At 61.5% G+C, this 23114-nt stretch overlaps 10 protein-coding genes across 10 annotated transcripts; 5 read left to right on the top strand and 5 right to left on the bottom strand.

Annotated features, from left to right (window-relative positions):
* Window positions 1-83: 83 nt before the first annotated feature.
* On the bottom strand, window positions 84-2319 carry SLX1 (endonuclease; the record flags this gene model as incomplete). Its single annotated transcript, XM_076651265.1, has 4 exons — window positions 84-1268; window positions 1330-1430; window positions 1501-2029; window positions 2101-2319. The coding sequence occupies 4 exons, from the start codon at window positions 2317-2319 to the stop codon at window positions 84-86; spliced, it is 2034 nt and encodes a 677-aa protein (XP_076503183.1).
* A 194-nt stretch (window positions 2320-2513) lies between these two features.
* JCM10292_007078 (uncharacterized protein) lies at window positions 2514-4530 on the top strand (the record flags this gene model as incomplete). The annotated part of the gene is made up of 3 exons (XM_076651266.1): window positions 2514-2789; window positions 2850-4193; window positions 4258-4530. 3 exons carry the CDS (start codon window positions 2514-2516, stop codon window positions 4528-4530), a joined length of 1893 nt encoding a protein of 630 aa, XP_076503184.1.
* An 894-nt stretch (window positions 4531-5424) lies between these two features.
* On the bottom strand, window positions 5425-7438 carry JCM10292_007079 (uncharacterized protein; the record flags this gene model as incomplete). Its single annotated transcript, XM_076651267.1, has 8 exons — window positions 5425-5470; window positions 5537-5673; window positions 5798-6021; window positions 6324-6355; window positions 6442-6897; window positions 6954-7020; window positions 7084-7332; window positions 7405-7438. 8 exons carry the CDS (start codon window positions 7436-7438, stop codon window positions 5425-5427), a joined length of 1245 nt encoding a protein of 414 aa, XP_076503185.1.
* A 111-nt stretch (window positions 7439-7549) lies between these two features.
* Window positions 7550-8682, top strand: JCM10292_007080 (uncharacterized protein; the record flags this gene model as incomplete). The annotated part of the gene is made up of 2 exons (XM_076651268.1): window positions 7550-7922; window positions 8003-8682. 2 exons carry the CDS (start codon window positions 7550-7552, stop codon window positions 8680-8682), a joined length of 1053 nt encoding a protein of 350 aa, XP_076503186.1.
* A 478-nt stretch (window positions 8683-9160) lies between these two features.
* JCM10292_007081 (uncharacterized protein) lies at window positions 9161-11459 on the bottom strand (the record flags this gene model as incomplete). The annotated part of the gene is made up of 6 exons (XM_076651269.1): window positions 9161-9277; window positions 9339-9381; window positions 9449-10270; window positions 10330-10582; window positions 10651-11292; window positions 11354-11459. The coding sequence occupies 6 exons, from the start codon at window positions 11457-11459 to the stop codon at window positions 9161-9163; spliced, it is 1983 nt and encodes a 660-aa protein (XP_076503187.1).
* Window positions 11460-12277: 818 nt separating this feature from the next.
* On the top strand, window positions 12278-14684 carry JCM10292_007082 (uncharacterized protein; the record flags this gene model as incomplete). Its single annotated transcript, XM_076651270.1, has 8 exons — window positions 12278-12553; window positions 12633-12914; window positions 12971-13046; window positions 13103-13343; window positions 13402-13746; window positions 13813-14178; window positions 14246-14573; window positions 14643-14684. The coding sequence occupies 8 exons, from the start codon at window positions 12278-12280 to the stop codon at window positions 14682-14684; spliced, it is 1956 nt and encodes a 651-aa protein (XP_076503188.1).
* A 301-nt stretch (window positions 14685-14985) lies between these two features.
* Window positions 14986-16516, top strand: JCM10292_007083 (uncharacterized protein; the record flags this gene model as incomplete). Its single annotated transcript, XM_076651271.1, has 3 exons — window positions 14986-15415; window positions 15531-16398; window positions 16456-16516. 3 exons carry the CDS (start codon window positions 14986-14988, stop codon window positions 16514-16516), a joined length of 1359 nt encoding a protein of 452 aa, XP_076503189.1.
* Window positions 16517-16626: 110 nt separating this feature from the next.
* Window positions 16627-17885, bottom strand: JCM10292_007084 (uncharacterized protein; the record flags this gene model as incomplete). The annotated part of the gene is made up of 3 exons (XM_076651272.1): window positions 16627-17424; window positions 17492-17717; window positions 17773-17885. 3 exons carry the CDS (start codon window positions 17883-17885, stop codon window positions 16627-16629), a joined length of 1137 nt encoding a protein of 378 aa, XP_076503190.1.
* A 431-nt stretch (window positions 17886-18316) lies between these two features.
* Window positions 18317-19872, top strand: JCM10292_007085 (uncharacterized protein; the record flags this gene model as incomplete). The annotated part of the gene is made up of 3 exons (XM_076651273.1): window positions 18317-18818; window positions 18877-19744; window positions 19800-19872. 3 exons carry the CDS (start codon window positions 18317-18319, stop codon window positions 19870-19872), a joined length of 1443 nt encoding a protein of 480 aa, XP_076503191.1.
* A 1283-nt stretch (window positions 19873-21155) lies between these two features.
* JCM10292_007086 (uncharacterized protein) lies at window positions 21156-22984 on the bottom strand (the record flags this gene model as incomplete). The annotated part of the gene is made up of 7 exons (XM_076651274.1): window positions 21156-21379; window positions 21438-21449; window positions 21541-21647; window positions 21711-22016; window positions 22087-22309; window positions 22371-22742; window positions 22801-22984. 7 exons carry the CDS (start codon window positions 22982-22984, stop codon window positions 21156-21158), a joined length of 1428 nt encoding a protein of 475 aa, XP_076503192.1.
* Window positions 22985-23114: the final 130 nt, after the last annotated feature.

Consider the following 23114-nt stretch of genomic DNA (forward strand, 5'->3'; position numbering starts at 1 on the left):
CCGGCACCCGACTTGTGGAGTAGAGAAAAGATTCGACAACCAGTAGAGATGGCAACAACAGCAGCATTGTGTACATCCTCCGTTCAGTCGCTTAGCTCGACATACTGCACGACCCGCTTCTTCGCCCTCTTCGGCTGCTCCGGCTGCGCCGCGCCGAGGCTCGCCGAGCCAGCTGTTCCGAGCAGCGACGGAGAAAGTAGGCCGTCCTCGTCAGCGCTATCTGGCGCAGGCGCTCGACCGGCCCCAGCCGACTTCGTCGGGACGCTGGTACTTGTCAAGCTCGCCTTGGTGGACGTGAACGACGAGACGAGCGTGGCGGCGGTCTTCGGCGGACGGGCCCGGCGCTTTGGGGGCGAAGCTGCAGCAGCAGGGGGCGCGAGATCGGAAGGAGCGGGCGAAGCGGCCTTGCGAGGACGGCCGCGGGGACGTTTCGGCGGCGAGACGGCGAGGACTTCACCGCCGATGAAGCCGGTGTCCTCGTCGGCGACCGAGAGAGTGGCTTTGCGAGGGCGACCGCGGGGCCGCTTCGGCGGTGAGTGGAGGAGAAGCTCGTCGCCGACGGGAGCGGCGTTGTCTTCGCCGTCGGATCGGATCTCCTCGCCCTCGCTCAGCCCGCCCTCGGCAGCGTCCATGCGCGCCCAGCTGCGCTCCTGCTCCTCTGCCTCGTCGTTCGGAAGACCATCGAGGTCGACTGATCCTGCGCCGCCAGGGCGCCGCACCTCATCAAGATCATCGTCGTCGTTCGACAAGTCCTCTTCGCCAACGTCGGACGAGAAGTCGAAGCGCTCGCCCTCCTCGTCCTCCGAGGGCGGCGCAACCACCTTCGCCTTGCCCTTCCTCTTGGCGCTCGTAGACGAGCTCTTCGCACGCTTCTTCCTCCCGCGCTTGACCGGGACCTCGACGTCCGGCTCGTCCTCGTCGGGCTCGGCGGCCTTCGCGCCGGCCGCGCCAAAGCCCCGCTGCATCCGCCGGCGCTTCCTCGTTCCTTCGACCTCCTCCTTGCGCCTGTAGGCGCCGCGGACGAGATCGACCCAGCGCAGGGTCTGCGTGCAGGCGGGACATGGGCCGAAGGAGGGGAGGAGCGGAGCAGCGAGAGTGGAAGGCGGCGCAGCCGAAGGCGGGAGCACGGTCGAGGCGGACGAAGAGAGCAGGAGAGACGAGGCGAGGCAGGGAAGGTGGTACAGCGCGGTGCAAGGCGGCGCGGCGGAAGGAGATGGGTCGGCGCCAGATGGCGGATGAGCTGTGCAGAGAAGGAAGGAGAGATGGTCCTGCAAGAAAGAAGATCAGAGTCTCGTTGATGTTGACGAAGAAATGGGGCGAGAGACGCACGCCGGTGTCGACAGGGTTTCGGCAGATGTGGCAGCTCGCTTCCGGCAGTCCGGCAGTGACAACGCTCGTCCACTTGTCCCAGTGCGCTTGAAAGAAGTCGCCTGCGCAGTGCCGCCGTATGAGTTGGGGACAAACCCGAAGCTGACTCTGGCGAAGGAAATGCGGACGCACCATCATCGACGCGGATCCGCTCGATCGCCTCGGCCTCGCCCTTCTCGCCTGCCCGGACCAGCCGAGCGCCGTCAACGCCCTCCTCGCGGAGCTCGACCTGCACCCTGTCGAGCCACTGGCCCCGCTCACGCCAGGCATCCTCGACCTCGCGGCCCGCCTGGGCTCGCTCGCGTTCCCACTTCCTCGCACCCGCCTCGGTCCGCACGATTGGCCCGAATCGCCGTGCCGCATCCCACCACTCTTTGGCGTCGCGCGAGAAGAGCATGACGCTGAGGTCGAGGGAGCGCCAGGGCGGGACGGTGAGCATGAACTGGAGCACCTGGACCTTGGTCAACGGGCGGTTGCTCTGCGCCGTGCGCGGGAATTGCGCGGCCGGCTTTCCGGACGGATCGGTTGGCGGAGCGTGCAGGAGGCGCGAAGCGTGCGGGTTCTGCCACGCCCACTCGAACTGGAGAGCGAGGAGTTTCGAGGGAAAGCCGTGCACGATCGCCTCCATCTCCCAGGGGCGGCCGAGGCGGGTCTTGAAAGCCTGCACGCATTCTCGCAACGTCAGCAGCGTCACTCGCTGTAAGGATCGGCGACGCAGAGAGCTGGACGTACACCGCCCTTGACGAGTCCCATGTGCTGCTTCCACCTCCTCGGCGGGTCGGGCGTGCTCCCGATGTACGTGCCGCCCCTTCGCGGGTGGAACGAGCGCAGCAAGTAGCACGCATAGAACGGCGCGATGCTCGGGTTCAAGATGGTCGACGTCGAAGCGTTGATTGATGAAGTCGCCGCAGCTCGAGGAGAAGGCGGAGACAGCGAGCGAGAGCGCGGCATGCTCGCCACACAGGCTAGCGGGTCACGCAAGCTCGCACGGGCGCTCCAGGCTGCGGCGGAAGGGTCGGGAGCCGTCAGCACTCGACTCGCGTCTCCGCGTCTCCGTCGCGAGCTCGCTCTTCTCGGCTCAGAGCATCGTCGCCGCCGCTGTGCAGGGACAAGGTGCTCGAGCGCACGGGCCGCCGTCGCAGGCAATGGCGCAGACCGCCCGCGACGCCATCGCTCTGCAGCCTTTGCTAGCCCGGGACGCAGAAGGCGATCCCTTCCGCGACCATGAAGGAGATGCGGGCGACGACGATGCCGACAGCACAAGCTCCTGGGACACGGATCACCCGGCGTTCAACGGTGGAAACGGGGCCAGTAGGCCTCTGGCGTGGTCGAGCCGCACTGCTCTTGCGCTCTTGCTGGTGCTTCTGGCGGTCGGCGTCGCCGCGGTCATCCGGGGCTTTGCACTGATACGAAGTGCACGTGTGCGTTTTGCCTGTAAAGAGTACCCGTCTGCGTTGATCTGATCCCGCTCCTGATCGCAGTCGTACGGCCCGGACGACTTCCCTCTCGACTTGAATCTGTCGCGCTACCGCACGGACGATCACACGACCGACGGCCTTCCGCCAGCACAGCAGTTCCGCCTACTCAAGTCGTCACTGCGACCAGAATACGTCGCTGGCGACGTCCTCCTAGCGCGAGCGGTCGGCCCGTCGCGCGAGGTTGAAGACCAGTCTTGGTTGCGCATGGTCGCGCTCGGCGACCGGGGCCAGCGGGCGACGGGTTACCCGATGTCAGCTCCTTATAACGGCTGGGTTCTACCGCTGCTCGAGCCGGGCAGGTGGACAGTCGATGTCCGCCTCATCGTTTACAACATATCGGATATCGTCAACCGTGACAGCTCGCGAGCGCGCCTCAAGCAAGGCGAGGTACCTCCCGCCTGGTCCATCTGCTACAACGATACTATCAGCGACGGCGTGCATTCGTTCGAGGTCTTGTCGGCGCCGTCGGACCTATTTTCTCGAGTTCGATTGTCCATGGCGAGCGTTCCCTCGGCAGTGCGCACACTCGACATGGAAACGGCGGGCACCCTGGTTGGTCAGCCGTGTGCAAAACAACCCGACGTGCTCTCCGGAGTCTGGTCGACGGTGGCCGAAGGCGGAGCCTTTCAAGCCTTCACTGGCTGCGAAGCGTTGACGACCGCCAAGGCGGCCGTCGGTGCGCATCTCTCGCGCCTTCCGACGACTCCCATCAAGTGGGTTCGCTTCATCGGCGACTCCAATACGCGCAACATCTTCAAGGACGGCATGCCTTGGCGGGACCTCCGCCTCCCGACCGGCCTGTACCCCGTCGAGCTTCCCAGCGGGCGCGGCACTCCGCCTTGCATCTACGGCTTCAATCCCGTGCACGGCAAGGACGAGCAGCTCCTCTGTGTCTTGCGGTACGGGCGCGACCGAACTCCCCTCCTCTTCACCTACGAGTGGTACACGCTCGAGCCGCACGATTCCGAGCTCATCGAGGCCGTCTACCCGCGCAACGTCCGGCAGGCGTTCTCCACCGCCTATAGCAATGTCTCGGTGCTCAACGGGTACTTCGCCGGGCGCTTCGGACGATACGACGCAGCCTACAACGTTACGCATACGGTGGAGACGCTGCTGGCCCCTTTTCCCGACCTCCTCGAACTTGAGTACGCCGATCACACCCTCGTTAGCTTCGGTAGCCACCGGGCAGATGCGCCGCCGCTAGAGTGGCAGGCGCACCTCGACTACTTCGCGTCGGCCTGGCCACAGAGCCGCAAGCAGAGCGCGCCGATCAAGCCGGAGCAGCCTCTGCGCGAAGACTTGACCTTTATTTACACCACCCCTGCTAATACGCCCGCTATCCCTGAGGTGCGTCGCTGGCCAAGTCGGCTTTTTCGTCGCGCAAAGCTCATCTCGACGCTCGCGCACGCAGAAATTCTGGAATCAGCACATCACCCGCAACGGCCGACGAATTGAAGCTCGCAACGCCCAAGTGCGCAACTTCGTCGCGTCGCTACCCGCATTCGGGCCGATCGATGGCGCCCCTCCCGCTTCCGCTTCGGTCCTCGACTTGTACGGCTTGCTCCTCCCGCTCATCGAGGTGCAAGCAGATCCGGTGCATTCAATGTCGCACATCTACCGCCTCATTGCCCAATTGGGACTCGACCATGTCATTCAATCCCGGACGCTGGTGGATCAGCTGTGAGTCTGCACACCTGTGCTGCATTATCGTAGGTGACGCTCGTTGATAAGTTTATCTGACTACTCTCCAATGCGCCCTTCTTCGCCCTCGTTCCTGCCGACTTGTTTGCCGCACCCGCGCGTTGCTGCAATCGCGTCGTCTCCGACCTCTATGCACACCACGACCCCCTCACACAACGTAGACAGGATCGACGAGTCTCTCAACCGTGATGCTGCATGATGATAGCACCGTACAGATTGTCCTGCGGCGGCCGTCCAAACCTGTACCTCTCTAGACGATTGCATTCCAGATCTGTTCCCTGTATCGTACTTTGTGTCGGAACGCGGCTAATCTATGTTGACACATGCTTGCAGTGAGCCTCGTGTCTATTGGTCTATTGTGAAAAGCGTGGCGAAGAGCACCACGCTTGTGCTCGCTGTCGCTCGTACCAGAGAGAGCAAACACTTGGTCAAGGCGCATGCCTCTCCAGCAAGTCCCTCGCGGGTCTTCTATCTCAGTCGAGTACCGAGGATCCTCGCAACGAGCGAGCCAGCAGGTCACTGTGGCTCGCGACTGACGATTGCGCGGCCTTCTCAACGGGAGCCTGGTGAGCGGCAGCCGGCAGTTGGCCCACGAATCTCTCGCCCCCGAGCGCCATGCAAGTCGAGGACTTCCCTCACACGGTTTTTGCAATCATTCGGCGCACAGGGCTACACACGCAATTGGTTGAACAACCCGTTTTTGCGAGGAGTGGTGGACAATAGTCGGTGTTCTTTCGGGAGCTGGCTTCAGCGGGCAAGTCGGACTTCACGGACCATCTCATCGTGCAAATAGCCATGCGCGGTACAGATCGTATGGCTCCGCACGCCGCTGCTCTCGGCCTCCCTCTTCGAGAAATGTATTTGACAGAAACATGCATTACGACAAATTCGGTACTGCGAGGTCAAATACACCGCCTTGCCACCTGTATCAAACGAGTTAAACGCCAGTTAGCTCGGAGCCACCAGCCTTGGTCAAGAAAGAGCCGCACGACTCAACACGCCACCCGCTGATCCGACTGTACGTCGACCCTACCGTGCCAACAAGGCCCTGCCCGCGAGACAAAAGCTCGCTGTCGATCAGGGTTGGAGACCACTCGCCAAGTCGTGCTGTTGTATTGAGTGAAAGCTGCACAGAGGCAGAAGGGAAGCTTGAGAAACGTTGGTTGGCGGCCGAAGCGAGACCACCGTCACCCCCCCTTGCGCCTTGCGGGATGATGCAGGTTCGAGTAACGAACGGAGAGTCAACGCACGTGGTTGATCCCGTACCAGCCCGCGTCGGACAGTTGGCGCCACAGGTCGCTCGTCGGCTCTTCATCGGACGTGAAGATGACGGCGTATTCCCTCGGAGATACCGGAAAGCGGCGGAGGACAGGTCGACCATTGCGCTCGAGCTCCGAAGGCGGATCATCTAGACGGGCTTGCAGCGCACCTCGAACGCGCTCGACGGAGGTCAGGTAGTTCTGAATAGGAAAGGCTGCGAGAATAGTCGCTCAGCACATTTGCAACAGTTACATCACGGTGAGACCGGAATCCACCGTTCAACAGAGCGCTGAAGTCCCCTCTTCGGCTATTGAGGGCGCAAGCGCAGGTCAGCAAGCGAGAACGGGCTTCGAGCAGGAGGCGCAAGCACTCGCACATGTGAACCGATATGTATGGCGGAACTTGCTCTAGCCGTTCAACACCAAGCACCCGTATAACTGCATCGTCTGCGTGCAGCTTGACTTCAGGCACGAAGTGCAAGTACTGCCCAACCTCCTCCCAGGCGGGCGTTCGCACCGGCATTGAGCGAGGTGAGTCCAATCCTGGGGCTGGGTGAACGATGTACTCCGAGACATGGAACAGTGCGTCGATGCACTGCAGCTGGGCGTCCGCAGACGGCCATCTATCGCTTAACGGATTGAAGCCGGCGACGACGTTCTCGACGGTCGGAGCGCGCGGCGCGGATGTGTCGTTGTGTGCCCGCGGCTGCTGCGGCAAGAGATCCCGTCGCACCGTCACAAGCCAGTTGTTCTGCGCCGTCTGGTTGCCGAGGAAGTCGCCAATCACCTCGACGTCGGGAAAGCCGTTCTCGTTGCTTGGAAATGTTGGCGGAGGAGCCCAGAATTCGAGGGTGAGTGCATTAAGGCGCCACACCGCAGGGTTCTCGGGCGGTCGCTCGTAGCGATAGCGCACAGCGTCCATAATAGCCCAGCACGCGATGTGCTCGGGCTCGTTGTTGCGCCGACCTCGCTCTTTCAAGCGTTCAAAGGAGATGCCACGGGTTCCTGCTGAATCGAGTAGGCGCGGAAGGTCGTACATGTCGTCGATAGAGCGGTAGGCACCCTTGAAGTGCACGGCGGTAAACGGGGCACTGCATGGCGACGCGATGAGCGATTTGAGCGGAGCGAGATGCCGGAGGACGCTCACAGGATGGCCGTCCGGTTCAGGAGCTTGGCGAGGTAAAGCGCATTCAGCTTGCTGATGAGCTGATTGGCTGAATCAGAGCACGTCAGCCAGGTGGACCGGGTGTACACGCAGCGCTGCCCACTTGACTGACTTTGTCCGCCTTGAAACCCGCAAGTGAGGTACTTTTCGCCATCGAGCATTTGACTCGCCCAGCTCGTAGCAGGCGCGTCCGGATCGCGCAACATCGCTCCCAGCATTTGTCGATACTGCGTCAAGACGCGAAGTCGGTCGGTGACCGGGTCGACGGAAACATCGTCAAAGCTGAAAGAGCTCCAGCGCAAGCCGTCGCGCTGCGAGAGCGTTGCCAGCACGCCGACGAATGCAGCAGCGAGGGCAATCGCTATTGCGCGGCGGCGAGTAAGCCATCGCCATCGCTCTGGCGGATGAGCAAGCGTGGAAGGCGGAAAGGTACACCCGCCGCCGACGCGAGTGTATGCAGCGCTCATGGCAGAGCAGTGAGGCACAACTGTCGTCGCACTCCTTCGCCCATGTGAGGAGCGACCGACACGACTCCCGCCAACCTCGATCGCGCTGATGAAGGTTCGCCGGCGAAGCGGATGGCGTCGCCGCGACTGCGCCGCCTGATAGGCGTGCTGCTGGTCGTGGGAGCTCTCACGCTGTCGCTGCAGCTCTATCGCAGGCTCCGGCTGACCTCCGCGACCTCGCTCGATTCTGGCTGCACGCTCGTGATCAACGTCTTCTCGCGGCCCGGCACCATCCCCGAGACTCTGCGGCACTATGCATCAAGCACAAGCTTGACGCACATCGTTGTGCTCTGGGCCGGTCCGACCGCAGTCGACCGAGGCGAGTTGCAAGAGGCTGCCGGCAGGATGCCGCTCTCAGTGATCGTCCCACCTTCACCGTCGCTCAATTGGCGCTTCTATCCGTGGTCAGAAATCCGAACCGACTGTGTTATCTCTATGGACGACGGTGAGCTTCAGGGTCGCGGAGTTAGCGGTGTTGCAGCTGTGCTTCCCAACGAAGGTACTGACTTTGTCTCCGTTGCGCAGACTGGCGCATGCCACACGATCACCTCGATCGCGTCTCGGATGTCTGGCATGCGGGCTACCAGGACTCGTGGGTCGGCTTCGAACATATGGGACGCAACCACGTCTCGAGAGACGTCGCGGACGGCAAGTCCAAGCAACCCGTCTACGCGCCGACGTTCTGGTCGCAGTACGCGGCCAAGCCAAAGCAGATGCCGCCTTCAAAGTTTCATTCCATCATGCTGCCGTCGGGCGCCGCCCTCTCGCGCCGCTATTTCGAGGCGTACCATACCGCGCCGTGGGCCGCCGCTCGGGCCGTCGTGGATGAGCTTACGAATTGCGAGGACCTCCTGATGAATTATGTTGTCACCAACATGACGTCGGGGCGCATCGGTCCCGCTTTTGTGCGAGCGTGGGCAAAGCCCTTCCAGGTCGACGGTCTTTGGTTCCGCCCGAAACACCTCGGCGCTCGCTCTGAATGCCTTCAGCAATTTGAGAACCTCACAGGCGGGCGACTCGTGTACTCGGACGCTTATGTCCCGCTTGCCGGCAACATCCCTCAGCACAGCACGTTCTCTCACTCGAGCACCATCCCCTTCGACCTGCCGTGCGACCGCCCTCTGTACGAGCGCGATGGCATATGCGAGATTGCGGACCATGACGCTGGCTGGGCGTCCATCGGCGAGCCCTGGATCAGCCGATGAGGCGGAGCTCAGGTTCAGGTTGGTGCCGCTGTCCTTCCGGAATGTGGCTGGCCACTGACGTAACGTCCCTTCAGATGCCCACTTGCGGCCGTTCAACCGTCATCACCACAAATACTGCTCGTGGTCTGCCCGGCAACCTCGTCGCTCTCGCTTGATCGTTACCGCCGTCCTTTTATCTGAACTCCCTTGTCTTCCCTCTCTCCTCATCTACTTCTTGTATCGTATTGCATGTTGCATTGGACAGAGTTCCTGCGCGAGGGACTGCAAGACCGCGCGCCAGCGATGTAGACGACGGATGCCAGATCCCGGCCCTGTGCAAGAGACTATCTCGCTCAGTCTATGTCTGAGGGCTCTGCCGCTCTATCTGTACCATGCGTAGCTACAACACGATGTACACAGCCCGCCTAATACAGCGAGAGACTCCCTAGTAACCGTGACAAATCGCAAGTTGTGCATCGGAACCAGCAAACGAGTTGGCTCATCGGAACCGTAGCTCATTGGCGGCTATACCCCGGTCGGGGAGATCATGTCGTCCTCCCATGCCGCCAAGTTTGGCTCGCTGCGGATGCGCCGAGATCGGTATTGCCGTACTCCACTGTAGGAAGGATAAGCAGTGAGCGAAGTCGGGGAAAGGCCAGCGACACGCAGCTACGCACCTTGATGTCCAGCATGTTGGCCAGACGGTCGATAGCGCGCCAGCTGAATGCAAGGAAGGGGACCGTCAGCACTCTGCAGAAACGTTTGGGCAAGCCGTCGCACAACTCACTCGCCGCAACGCCGACCATCCCAAAGCGCATCTGCGAGGTGCGACGAATGGAACATAAAGTTCGAGGCGTCGATGTCGCCTCGGACGACGTAAGGCTGGTTCATTGCTCCGGGAGAGGGCGTGGGGCGTCCGAGGAGCGACTGGAACAACAGAAGCTGGTCCGGATGGGCGGCGTCGAGCATTAGGTCCGAAACGGCCGTTCTGGAGTTGAAAACGTTGTCATCGTCGAGGATGATGATCCACCCCGGTTCGCCGGCGCGCTCTACGCGGCGTAGGAGGTTATTGACGAGCTCGTTCATCGGGTAGTTGGTCGAACAATAACATTCGAGGTATCGCTGTCTGTTCGGCTTGCCGAGCTTCGGCGCTTGTCCACACTTGTTCTCCGGCTCGTTGAGGTCGTCGCACCGACGGCAGACCTCGTCGGGATCAAAGTCAGCCACCGAGATCGCCGCCAACTCGGCATCCGCGCCGTGTAGGTAGGCCATGCTGGACGCATCATTGGATACGACGAGATGCTCGATGTACGGGTACGTCTGAGCGCGTACCGACTCCTGCGCGGCGGCAAAGAAGCGGGGTCGTCCGGCGGTGCGAGTCAAGACGTAGACCGGATCGCCCCAATGCGGTGTTGACGGGGGGTCCGAGCACGGATAAGACTGGCCGACACAGTCAAAGCCGACCATGATATTGACGGCGCCCGGCGGGGAGTATGCGGACGAGTCGGACACGAGCGAGACCGTTGGCGGAAGGCCGGACTCGTTGCGCCGGAAGTGGTGAAAGAGCTGGTTGTACGGGTTTCCCGTCTCGCGAGCAGCGTTGGTTGACCTGCGTCTCCTGAAAATCAGCTTATGACCTGGATATGCGAGGTCCGAGGAAGTACGAACCAATGATGCACAATGTGGACGGGTTGTCCCGCACACTTGACCTCGCGGCGAAGACCGACGTACTGGTAGTTGCAGCCGCAAGGTAAGAGCGAAAAGTCGTCGGGATAATCTCGAATGTACGAGTTGAGGAACTCTTGCTCGGCCCATGTTGCGCGCCGGCGGTCGGCGAGAACAAAGGTAGAAGCGATGGATCGCAGCAGCTTGTCTGCAAATCCGGCTCGCCGCATACGGGCGAGTTCCATCGAGATGACGCCTGCGGAATCGGTCACAATCGATCAGTCTGCCACTCGCTAGGCTGGCCGGCGTCATGAGACAGCGTACCGCCGTTCACCTGCGCAGGCTCTGGTTGACCGGCGGGCGAGCAGACCGCGTCATCTGCCGCGAACACAGCTGGTCGGTGATGCTTCGGAACGTTACCGCAGACGAGACCGTCCCATGGTTCGAATTGCAGCGCTAAAGGCCAGCAGCGCCCGGGTCGGACCTGGCAAGCGTCGCCGGCGTCAAGCGCCATGCCGAAAAGCGCAGAGCCGGGCAAAGGTAGGGTGCAAGGGCTGATGTCGCTCACGACGGAAGCGTCCGTGTCAACGTAGAGAACACGGTCGACGCTCTTGAGGATGTCGGCGAGGAACAGCTTGCACAGAGCGCTGGTATGGATCGCCTCGTTGGCGAACGGTCGCACGGGTGCAACCAGCTGCTCGCAGACGCCGTAGTCGTACCATTCGGCGGAAACGCCCAGCTCGTCGAGGACGGGCTGAAGCAAAGGGCGGGTGCCAGGCGGCGCCACGAGGTAGACGCGAGCAGCAGCAGCTGCGCCAGCGAAGGCTGCCGAGCGCACGAGCTGCGCAGCGTAGTCCACGCGGTTCTCGTCGAAGATCAGGGCGATGTCATGCCTTGCGAACGGCCGCCAGGTGCTGCTGAGGCTTGTCTCGCTCCACCGCTCCGGCTGCACCCAAGACGACCCAGCTGCACGCGTGAGCGCGTCAAGGTGTGCAATCGAGCAATCGAGTCGTTGTGTCGCACTCACCGAGGTGCAGGAGGAAGACGGCAGTCCAGCTGATGAAGGCGAACTTGGCTAAGAGGCGCAGGCTGCGGCGTAGGGCGCTGTCCAGTCGCCGCTGTGTCAGGCGCATCGCGCTCAGCACACTGCGCTGTGCAGACTGAGCAGAAGCTGCAGCCTGGGCCGGACGAGGTGCCAGAGCTTTCCGGGCTGCGGTGCACCACGAACTGTATCCCGACCTGTCTCTGATTTGCGCTGAACTGGTTCTGTGATCACACGTTGCATACGAGACGGGCCTTGTCCCAAATCGCAGTCAAGTAAGCAGCGAAGTCACTACTGCTGCTTCGTCCTCCATGAAACCCAAGTGCGCAAAGAGGAGCCCGCCTGCGACTATCAATACCGTACTCCTCGTGCCGCGCTGACTCTGTGACTGTAGACGTAGGTGCAAGCTCACAGACGAGCCAGTTGTCAGAAGGCAAGCTCGCTGCTGCTCGGAAGCTGCGCCCGGTGTGACGAGCCTCGTTTCCGCGCGTCCCTTCGCTCCGTTCGACCTGTTCATCGCGCTCGTCCTGCAGCAAATTATGGCAAGGGTACTCCAAGCTGAGACCGCTTCTGCGGCCATGTGCGACGAGTCTATCATAGGACGGTGAGCGAGGGTGAGACCATGGTCAACGCCAGGAACGCCTTTCGCGCCTCGCGCGTGGAGAAGTGCGGAGAAGAAGCTTGCAGGGCTTTCCCTTCTTGGGAGGCGCACCTCGGGAGTGCCGATCGGCGTCCGCAGTTTTGACCACGGATCGTATCGCCGCGGGCCCTGTTTCAGGCAGGTGTGCGCGCGCTCGAAAGAAGCTCGACCAACGGCCCTCAGCCCGCCGCCGCCTGCCCGCTCTCCCTCGCGTCGCTGCTGACGGCACGCCAGCACTGGGCGGGTGTACAGACGAACTCAGTCGCGCCATGTCGCCCATCGCGAACCGGTCGCGCCGCGTCAGGATCGTCTGCCTCGTCCTGTTCCTCGTCGTCGCGGCCTTCGTCCCCTGGCAGCGCTTGCCCGAGACGCTGAGGGCCAGCGGGCCGCGACCGACGAGCATCAAGGCGGTACTGCCCAAGCAGGTGCAGTCCTTGGGCGCAGGATTCTCCGCGACGACCTCCGCCGAGCCCGCCTACGATCCCGTCTGTGAGGAGAATCCGGAGCAATGCGCGTATACAGCTATGCTCTGCGACGACGAGTTGGTCCGTACATGCTTCATCTCGTACCACCGCCCGCGAGAACGGGCGCTGATCCTCTTCGTGCCACGTTCGATCACACCAGATTCCCGCGCTTCGAGTCCTCATCTACTCGCTGCGGCAGACGGGCACCTTGCATCCCATAGTCGTTCTCGTCCTCCCGCATGTCACGGCGGCGGCCCAGCAAGAGTTGTGGCTGCTTGCCGACGATGTCGTTCCCGTCGACCAGCTCGCTTATCCGTACGAGAAGAAGGTCAAGCTCGAGCTCGGCATCAACAAGCAGTGCAGATACAGCAAGCTGCATCTTTGGGCGCAGACGCAGTACAAGAGCTTGATCTACCTCGATGTCGACACGGCCGTCGTCAAGGTAGGTCGCTCCACTTCACGCGATGCTTGATAACGCACTCATCAAGACTCCTGCAGAACATCGACCACCTCTTCTCGACGACGACAACGTTCGCTGGCGTCAAGGATCTTGGGGACGTGATCAATACCGGAGGTGAGCTTGCCTCTCCGTATCTCCACTTGCCGCCCCTCTGACGCTCTTTTGAACAGTCCTTGTCTTCAAGCCGTCGCAGGCGACGTTTAACGACATGATGGACACGTACCTCACCGCGCCGTCATACAACCGAGGCGATCAGGGCTTCCTCAACTGGTACTTCACCAATCACTCCACGACAGGCGTGACAGTACTTGGCCCGGCCTACAACGTTCCCGCCAAGCTCAAAGGCTTTGCGATTGGCAAGCAGCTCATCGACAACGCGTTTGTTTACCATTACACTGCCGAGACAAAGCCGTGCGTCGCTTCTTTCTCGCTTTCCCCGCGATCAACTCATGTCCCGCGCCATGAGCAGTTGGTCATTCCATCACTTTTACCATCGCGACTGGCGCATCAACTACCACCCGCGCATGTTCGCCAAGTGGCGAGCGCTCGACTACGAGGTCGCCCAGACCCTCCCCGAGCTGAAGGACAGCTTCGCTCTTCCGCGCCAGGATCTTCCGCTCCGACGCGATCTCGCCAACTACGAGTGGCCAAATCTGCATCGCCAATACGAAATTTGCTCGCGGTATAACCCGCGATACGAAACGGAGGGCAAGTTTCCCATTCAGAAGCAGTATTCGGTCGCCATCTCGTTCTACAACCCGGAGCGCCTCGGCTACTTGCCGAAGCTCATCAGGCACTACCTCCTTTCTGAGCTGTGCGTATCCGCACATAGAGCCTGCTGTGCCATGGAGCTCGACTGAGTGCCGTCGATCGCTCGCAGTGTTCATACCGTCTACATCACGTGGCATTCGAAGTCCGTGCCCGTCACGGATGAGCTCAAGGCGCTCGTCGACGGTGGTCGCGTCAAGATTCTCCCGATGACGTCTGACACGCTCAACAACCGCTTCAACCCGATCCCGGGCCTCAAGACGCAGGCCGTCTTCATCTGCGACGACGACATCTTCGCGCCGATTACGGGCATCGACTTTCTCTTCCGAGTCTGGCAAGCTCGACCAGACTCGATTGCCGGCTTCTTCCCTCGCATCCACGGGCGCAAGGAGGACGGCTCGATCTTCTACGAGATGGCCGGCGTGCACCACAAGTACGACATTATCCTCACGAAAGCGATGATGATCAACGCCAACTTGTGCGTGTCCCTCCTTACCGCGCTTCAACGGCGTGCAGAACTCACCGTGCGATTCGCGCGAACACAGCCTGCACGCGTTTACCTGCGTCCTGCCGCCCGAAATCCACCGCTACATCGACTACGGCAAGAACTGCGAGGATATCGCGATGAACATGATGGTGTCGGGCTTGACGGGCGCCGCTCCCGTCTGTGTGCACGAGGACGAAGTGCTCGACTTCGGCACGGGCAAGGGCATCTCGATCACGCCCGCCTTCACCATGCGCCGCGACACCTGCACGAGCGACCTGATTGACCTCTTCGGACGCGACACGCTCGTTGAGTCGACCGAGTATGTGCGCAAATTTGGTTCGAACAAGTTCCGTAAGGTGCCGTGGGAAGAGCTCGATTCTATCCTGGTTTGCTGCCTTCTCCCACTCGCCTATTCTGCACGCGGACGCTCACCGTACGTTCGCGCTTCTTCGCAGGAAACCGAACGGCAGAAAGTCCTCGATCTTGGCAAGAAGTAATTTAGACACGTCTCCCTAGCTGTGTGTTATCCTGGCACGCCTGTTGTACTCGCTGCAATTCGCATTCAGATCGTTGTTCCCCTGGCGAGACAGTCTTGTACGTATGTAGCAGCGACTCCGGACGGGAGATTGCAAGGCACCGGAAGTGAGCTGGCTGTGCGGGTCTGGAGCTCGACACGCGGAACGCGGGGCAGTGGGAGGCCACTCGCCAGCCGCGCGTCGTCGGGTCCCCCCGTCGTACAGCTTGCGTCTCGTGCACTCGCTGCGACTGCGGAAGCCTCGCTTAACGCCGGCTTGTTCGATGGCGTTCCTACGTGACCTCGGCAAGCGACCTCTCGTTGTCGGCGCGGCCGTGGCCGCATTCTGCCTCATCCTCCTGCTGAGGCCAGCGCGACCTGCGTACATTCTAGTCCCAGACCGACGGGGCGGGGTCGGGAGCGAGAAGGTCGACATCTCTGTGTCGCCGGACTTCTACGAGCGGTCGCCTAGCAACTACTACCGCGACTACGTCGACCACCTCTTCGCGCCATGGCATTGCCTGGCTGATGCCGACGACGACAGCTTTTGCAAGAAGCCTATCACTTCGAGGTCGCTCTCGGCGCTCGAGTGGCTCGCCAAAGGCGGCGCGTACCGCATCCGCTTCACCGGGACCGACATCCTCTACCGTCCGCTCACGGTTTTCGGGCAGACGTACAAGAAGCAGCGTCTCGAATGGATCATGAATACCATCCGTGAGATGTCAAGTGCGGGCCTATTAACTCGGACGGTGAACGGGAAGCCAGGTCAGCGAACAATTGCCTCCTTTGCGTTCTCCAAATGGTCACGCTGACATCGCGTTTCCCATAGAACCTGTCCGCTTCGACGCCGTCTTCCGCACTGGCGATGGTCCCGAGATCACCAAAGACACGCTGAGCAAGGATTCGGGCTACGTCCTCTTCTCCTGCCGGACGTCGCGCCTTCATCTCGACATTCCCATCCCCGACCCCGTCGCTTACGGCTCGAACGGCAACTACGTTTGGCCGCCTCGCTCGGAACTGGTACCATGGGCCGAAAAGATCGACAAGCTTGTCTTCCGCGGCGCAGTCAGCTTCAACTTCGGCGTCGACAACTGGCAGTCCAACCCGCGCATCCGCCTCGCTCAACTTGCTTCGAAATACCCGCACCTCATCGACGCCGGCCTGACTACGTTGCGCCCGAGGCCCATACCGCCGCTCACAGCGGAAGAGCCGATCGAAGGCAAAGCCTTCTTCCCCGTTCCGTCAACGAGATACGTGCAGGCGATGTCAAACCTGACGGAGGGCAACAAGCTGTCAATGTACGAGCAGAGCGGCTACAAGTATCTCGTCGACATTGACGGCGGACTCGGGTCGTCGCGTCCGATCGGCGTCCTCTCTAGCGGCAGTGTGCCCATCTTCATCGAATCGCAGTGGTACGGCAGCTTCCACCCGACTTTGCGCCCGTGGGTGCACTACGTCCCGGTCGACGAGTTCCTCGCCGACTTGCCGGCCAAGATCGCCTGGCTTCAAGAGCACGACGAACATGCCCGCTTCATCGTGCGCAATGCTGTCGCATTTGCCGAGGCATATCTCACTAAGCAGGCCGCCATGGAGGAGTTCGCCATGATGCTCAAGAAATACGCCGATTTGCAAGGCCCGGACGTTGACCTCGACTCGAGCGACGTGTTGACCGATTTCTGCGAAACCAAGCGCGGTCGGTGCGTTTGCCTTTGCCAACTTATGGCGAGTATGGGTGCTAACGTCTACAAACGCAGTGAACTGATGGAGGAAGGGCCTCACGGCTGCAAGAAAGGGTGGGTAACCTGGACCGGCTGAAATATGTAGACACGCGCTGCATGTCTCTTCAAAGCTTGCGCTGCTCGTTGAGGACCTGCTTTGGTCGAAAAGCCCGCACAAAAGACAGCAAACGTAAGATTACGCGGCAACTACGACGTCCTCCTGACCATCTCGCCGCGAGAATTCGTCGTGGTTGGTATGCTGAGGTAGCCATTCGAAGGCAGCTGAGGTACCGGTGTGGACCTTGAGTCATTGCAATGGTTGAAGGCGTAAGTCCCGACGGCGAGCAGGACAATGCCGCAGATGCTGTGGGGATTGAGCGTATGCTGCCGCAGCTTTGGGTAGAGCGAAGCTTGCGCGACGAAGACCGTGACAATGCACGCCGAGCTGCCGACGAGCTTGACGAGGTTGTCGCGTTGGCGCAGGATGGTGGCGACGACGAATCCGACGCCAGCGGTGAGCGGCACGAGTACTAGATAGTAGAGGAGGGTGAGGCGGTCGATGTCTTCCGGATTCGGGTCCGCAATGGTGACATGGTGAAACGCCTCGAGGTGGATCTGCCCATCCCAGACAAAGGCCAGGAACGCGGCAAGGGAGGCGCCAAAGAGGTATAGATAGAACTGCGCAAGATAGCCGTCAACTGATGAAGTCGGCGCAGAGCGATCCGTGACAGGCCGAACCTGTGCAACCCAAAATGATGCATCACGCTTGAGCATCTTTTCCGTCCATATGCTTGCCGTTGCCGAGTTGAGGCCGATGATGAGGCCGAGGATGGGGGCGCGCAGCGTGCTCGTCGACGAGGAGCCAGCGCTCGAAGTGGAGACGTCTCGGATGCTCGGCACGGCCGTTTCGCCCAGACCGAGCGCAATGACTCCCAATGCGGCCCACGCAAGCTTATTCTCTTGCGGCCGCAGCGCCAAGTGGTGCACGATAGCAGTGAGAGGGAGCTGGCAGAGTGCAGGCGGATCAGCGTGCGGTCCACCTCCATGCAAAGCGGGCGCAGCGCGCACTGACCTTGGACATCACGAATGCTTGCAGTAACGCTGGTTCGCCGAGATGCAGGCCGACGAGGTAGAGGACATTGTTGACGAGATACAGGAGGGCGGGGACGAAGAAACCGATGTATCCGAGCGCCTTGCGCAGCGGAGGCTCGCCGAATTTGTGAAGCACAAGCTGTCGTACGCCGCCGGACCCTCGTGCAACGGCCACGATTGCGACGGCCAGTTTGGTCACCTCTACGCTGAATGTGTCGAACGATCAGCACAGTGCGACCATGCGAGCACGAGTCGACGCACAGACAGGCCAGTAGAGAGGAAGACACGTTTGCCCCCGAATGGAACGCCTGGTAGCTGAGAAGAATCCGCACCGTCTCGCTGAGGACGAGAGCTCCCAGGAGACGAGAAGCCATGCCCGCTCCGTGCGGCTACTGCAAGACCGCCCGTCCTCGGCAAGCGACGGCTTGCGAAGGGCGACGTCGTCCGTTGGACTTGTAACGATGAGCTTGACGACGACGGCGTAGCCGGAAGAGAGGCGACAACGGGGATCCGGTCTGGAGCCACGATCGGCGGCTGGCACCCGTCCCATTCCTCCTGTCCCCGTGTCTCTCTGTTCCTCGTCGACAGCATTGGTGCACGGCGCGACCGTTCTGGGCTCGTCACGCCAAGGAGGTGTCGCATGCAAGTGCGACACATGCTGCACTCCAACTGCCGACCTTTGATCCGCGTGATCGAGGATGAACGCGATCGAGCGGCGGATGTAGGACCGCGGGAGCTCGTTTGCGTGGGCCAACGCTTCTCGCTCTCCCCTTCGCGACTAGAGTGCACGCGCACGCAGCGCTCAATGGCGCCCTGCGCGCCCGCGTCGCTGCCGCAAGTCTTCGGTCGCCGTCACCAGCTTGCCGTCCTCGCCTGCGCCTGCGTCTTGGCCACGCTCGTATACGGCTACAGCCGTTCGGCTCGTTCTGTCATTGAGGTGCCCGACTTGCTGGGCACAGAACGCCGCATCGACATCCGCCTACCTCCGGACTATTACGACCGTCCGGTCGGCGACTTCTACCAGCCCCTCATAGACCGCTTCTTCGAGCCGTGGAACTGCCTTGCGCCCGCCGCTTCCAACACGAGCTTGTGCAGACGGCCGGTCACGACGGCGGCTCTCTCGGCCCTCGAATGGATCGCCAAGGACAACGCGTATCGCATCCGCTACACCGGGAAGGACATCTTGTACCGCCCGCTTCAGAAGTTCAGCGCGAATCACAAGGTTTCGCGGATGCGGTGGATCATGCACATGATTCGAGAAATGGCGGACAAGGGTCTGCTGCACCAGGACGCGGATGGGACCTCTGGTGCGTGTTCCGCTCCGCCTCGTGATTTTGCTCTAGCTCACTCTATTTGCGCAAACAGTACCTGTCCGCTTCGATGCTATCTTCTGGGGCGCAGACGGGCCTCGCATCACGCGGGACACGCTTGGCCCCGACGCCGGCTATTTCCTCTTCGCCCTTCGAACGTCGCGCCTTCACCTCGACGTGCCCATTCCGGACCCCGTTGCATACGGCTCGAACGGCAACTACGTCTGGCCGCCGCGGTCTGAACTGCACACGTGGGACGAAAAGGTCGACAAGCTCATATTTCGCGGGACGGCAGCGTACCCATTCGGTGTGGACAACTGGCAGACCAACTGCCGCATCCGCGCCGTTCAGCTCGGGCAGGCGTACCCTCACCTGATCGACGCCGGCATTACTCAATACCGCCCCAAGGCCATGCCGCCTGTGACCAGCGACGACTTTGTCAAGCACGAGGCTTTCTTCCGTGTGCCCTCAACCACTCGTATTCAAGAGTTGTCGAATCTTACCGAGGCGTCCAAGGTCACGTTCCTCGAGCGTAGCGGCTACAAGTATATCCTTGATGTCAACGGCGCCCTCGGCTCGTCGCGGCGGCTCGGACTTCTCAAAAGCGGCAGTGTCCCATTCTTCATCGACTCGCCCTGGTTTGGCACCTTCATGCCGCTCCTCCGCCCTTGGGTGCATTACGTACCGGTGGACGAGTCGCTCACCGACCTGCCGGCCAAGATCGAGTGGCTTAGGCAGCATGACGACCACGCCCGCTTCATTGTCCGCAACGCCATTGCTTTCGCCGACGCATACCTGACGCAGAATTCAGCCATGGAGGTCTTCTCGATGCTACTCAAGCGATACACGCAGCTCCTCGCCCCGGATGTCAAACTGGACTCGAGCAACGTCTCGATGAATTACTGCGATACCGCTGTCGGGCGGTGAGTCTTTCGAGTGCGGCTTGTTTCGAGACGACTCTGACGCGTGCACTCACAGTGAGGCCCTCCAGACCGGGCCTATGGGCTGCTCAACCGGGTGGAAGGTCTTTCGCGGCGAGGTGGAGACCTGAGACCGCGTAGTCCGTCGCAATCTGGCTCGCTCTCCTGTGCTTGTGCTGACTTAGCCTTCTTCGCAGCAGTCGTGCTTCCGTATTTCGTATTCGTCATTATGGGTGTTGTGCTTCCGAGAGCTAGTCAACTCGCAGCGTCCTTACGTCGCAAGTCCTGGGTTGCATCGCCACATCTGCACTGTTGTACCTCATCGTGCATGCATGTCATTTCGATCTGATGGTTCCGCGCCGCGATTGCCTTGTTGCAAATGCCTCTCTGAGAATGGGTCAAGGCTGGTAGTGCGACTCCGCCTATGAAAGTACTTTTTGTTCGCTGCGTTTTGTGCTGACCAGCTAAAGTTGCCCTGCCGCGCGGCCCGCCTGACCGAGTCCTCGCACTTCACGACGTGCGGCAGCTCCTCCTCATACCTTCTGAGCGGACACACCGAGCTCTTTCGCTTCGAAGGGCGACCGACGACAGGGCGTAGTCGGGCCGTCTCCGCATCGCTGCAGGCATGTGAAAGGGAGTGTGAGCAAGGTCTTGCGTGCTGGGACGAGGAAAAGGCTGGACGTACACCCTGGCGGACAACAGTCGGCCGTCCGTCTCCGCTTGAGAAAGGCGTGGAAGGCTCGCTGCCGGAGGAGAGGTGAGTGGTCCAGACGGAGAGCAGCGACGGCGAGGTCGGCCAGAGAGAGCGTGTCGAGCGCTTCGAGCGAGACAGCGGCATGAGTGTCAACATGCACGAGCAGCTGGTCGAGCGGAGAAAGCATCAGGCGAGATGAGCGGAGGAGAAGAGAGGGCAGAGATGAAGCGAATCGCAAGCTCTTCTGCTCGGATCTGGACAGGAGCGTCGCGAATGCGCAGTTTATCAGGTAGTGGATCAACCATTATTAAAGAGAGTCTGAACGCCGCTGAGCAGAAAACAGCTCGAGAACCTGGATTGAGAAGGCCGACGAAGGCGCATTGCCAGCCTCTTGCTCCCACCAACCAGCCGAATCGATTCTGGCTGCAGTAGCATTAGGGACAAAGTCACAAGCGACCTACCCAGCGCCCGCCTCCGCCCCTCGCCTCACCCGATCGCGCCCGCCTCGCGCTCGTACTTGACGATCTCTGCGAGCGCCCTGCAGAAGCGGCGATGCGGGCCCACGCCGATGTCGATCTCGTTGAGCGGATTCTTGCAGATTAGTGCACCGTCCGAGTCGAGGAGGATGTGGCGGCGGCTGCGGGTTCATTGCGAGGAAGAGAGTCGGCGACTTGCACGCGAGAGGTCGGCGAGCGGACGGCGAGGGAGAGCGTAGACGCACTAGAGCGGGTTGTCGCGCATCTTCTCGACAAGCTCAATCAGCTTGTCGATCGGGTCGAAGCACGTCGAGTCTGTGCGACGCGGGTATAGGCGATGCTGCAGCACCTGGTCGTATCCGAGCGCGACGGCGTCGCGCGCCTTTATCACCTTGGACGTGAGAACGGCGTACGAGGCGAGGTCGGGGTAGTCGTTGCCGAAGAGGATACGGCGGGTCACGTTGAGGTCTAGAAGGCGCAAATTACGGTCTACTCGACGCGCATTGTGGGCCACGATCTGACGCACCGACCGACTTGACTGTATCATGGTAGATATGCTCTATCCCCAGACGCTCCGTCGGGACGTGTTTACGGTCCGGATTCGGATCGGCCGCGTGTTGGGGCAGGACGGGTAGCTTCGCCGGGTCGGCGAGGCGCGAGAGGAGCGAAGTTAGGCGCGTGAATCTCGACCTCGGGCGCAATCGAGGAAAGGAGAGCAATCTGACGCGCAAAGTAGCTGCGAGTGCGCTAAAGTCAAAAGCTGCTAGACGGGGAAAGGTGCGTATGAAATCAAGCGCACCCGGGATTCCACTCCGGCTCGGCTGGAAGATCGCTGACAAATTGCCACCCGCAATGGCGCTCGGGCGGGCCGTCGAAGCTCCTCGCGCTGGCCTCGCTCGACCTGCGCTTCTTCGACTCGCGCGACGAGCTCGACCCTTCGTCCGAAACGCGCTTTTTTGCAGCGTCCTCCTGCTCGCTGGTCGACCCGTCCGATGCGCGACGAGTACCTGCCGCGGAAGAGCCGGACGGCCCGCCCGACGAGAGTCCTTCTAGAGCTTTGGTCGGCGCAGGCACCTTGTCACTCCTTACTGGCGGCAGTGGCGGTCTGTGGGTGCGGAAAAGCGTCGAGTGCGTCAGCTTCCGACGCGTAAAAAGGGCGGATGAAATGTGCGTACCGCTGTACGGCGCACTGGAACCCCCTTTCCTTCGCCCACCTGGCCGCCGTCGCCCTCATCACGCAAAACGCCCCGTCCTTCGCGCTGAGCACGCCCAGGTCGAGCACGAGCCGGACCTCGTCAGTCGCTTCGAAAGTCGTAAGCGCACCGAGCGAGAGGCGCGAGAGCTGCAGGAGGAGGGTGCACTGCATGGAGTCGGTGCCGTCGTCTGCGCCGGCGAGGTCTGCGGGTGGGACTCGTCACCGTCAATTTGTTCCTGGAGAGCTGAGGACCTTTCAACGCACAGACAAAGTTCTGGATGTCGCCCGCTTTGAAGCGGAGCAGAGCCCGCTTGTCCTCCTCGCGCCTGACGACGCTCACTCCGTCCTCTTCGACGCGGAGGATCATGCCCTTGTCCTTCTCGAGCCACTCCTTCCGCCCACCGCCCCGCTCGACACGGCACTCCTGCACAGCGAGAAGCGCGACCGCCGGGTCGAGTCGCACGCGGTCGTGTGCGGTGTGCGCGAGGGCGAGGAAGCGTTCTGCTGCGGCCGAGGCGAGCGAGACAGAGGTGCAGCGCGAGTTAAACTGGAGAAGAAGAAGCTCCGAAGGCGAAAGCGACTCGACAGACTCGTCGGAAGGGAGCGGGAAGGTCAGACTCGACTGGAGGATTGGGTCTGCGAGGAGGAAGAGGTGAGTACTCGCAACGCCCGATTTTGTGGAAGGATTCCGCACCCTTGTCGTGCACTTCTGGCGCGGCCTTCCACCGGCGCAGAAAGACGTGAAACGCGCGCTGGCGCACGAGCGGGGCGACGTCGGCGCGGAGGGCTGCGACGGCGAGTTCGGCGGGCGAGAGCTTGAAGAGCGACGAGAGCTCGATGGGCGCAGTGCAGTCGAGCAGGAGTAGTGACTCGTCCATACGACCCGCCAGCTCAGGGAGTGCGCGCGGATGGGAAATGTGCAGGAAGCAAGAAACAGGAGGCGAACGAGCAGCGGAGACACCGAGACCAAGGCGGGTCGAGCGCACTGCAGTCCGCAGAACTGAGTAC

The sequence above is a fragment of the Rhodotorula paludigena genome (genome assembly GCF_050403205.1).
Source record: "Rhodotorula paludigena JCM10292 DNA, Rt_paludigena_JCM10292v1_ctg48, whole genome shotgun sequence".
In the NCBI taxonomy this organism is placed as follows: domain Eukaryota; kingdom Fungi; phylum Basidiomycota; class Microbotryomycetes; order Sporidiobolales; family Sporidiobolaceae; genus Rhodotorula; species Rhodotorula paludigena.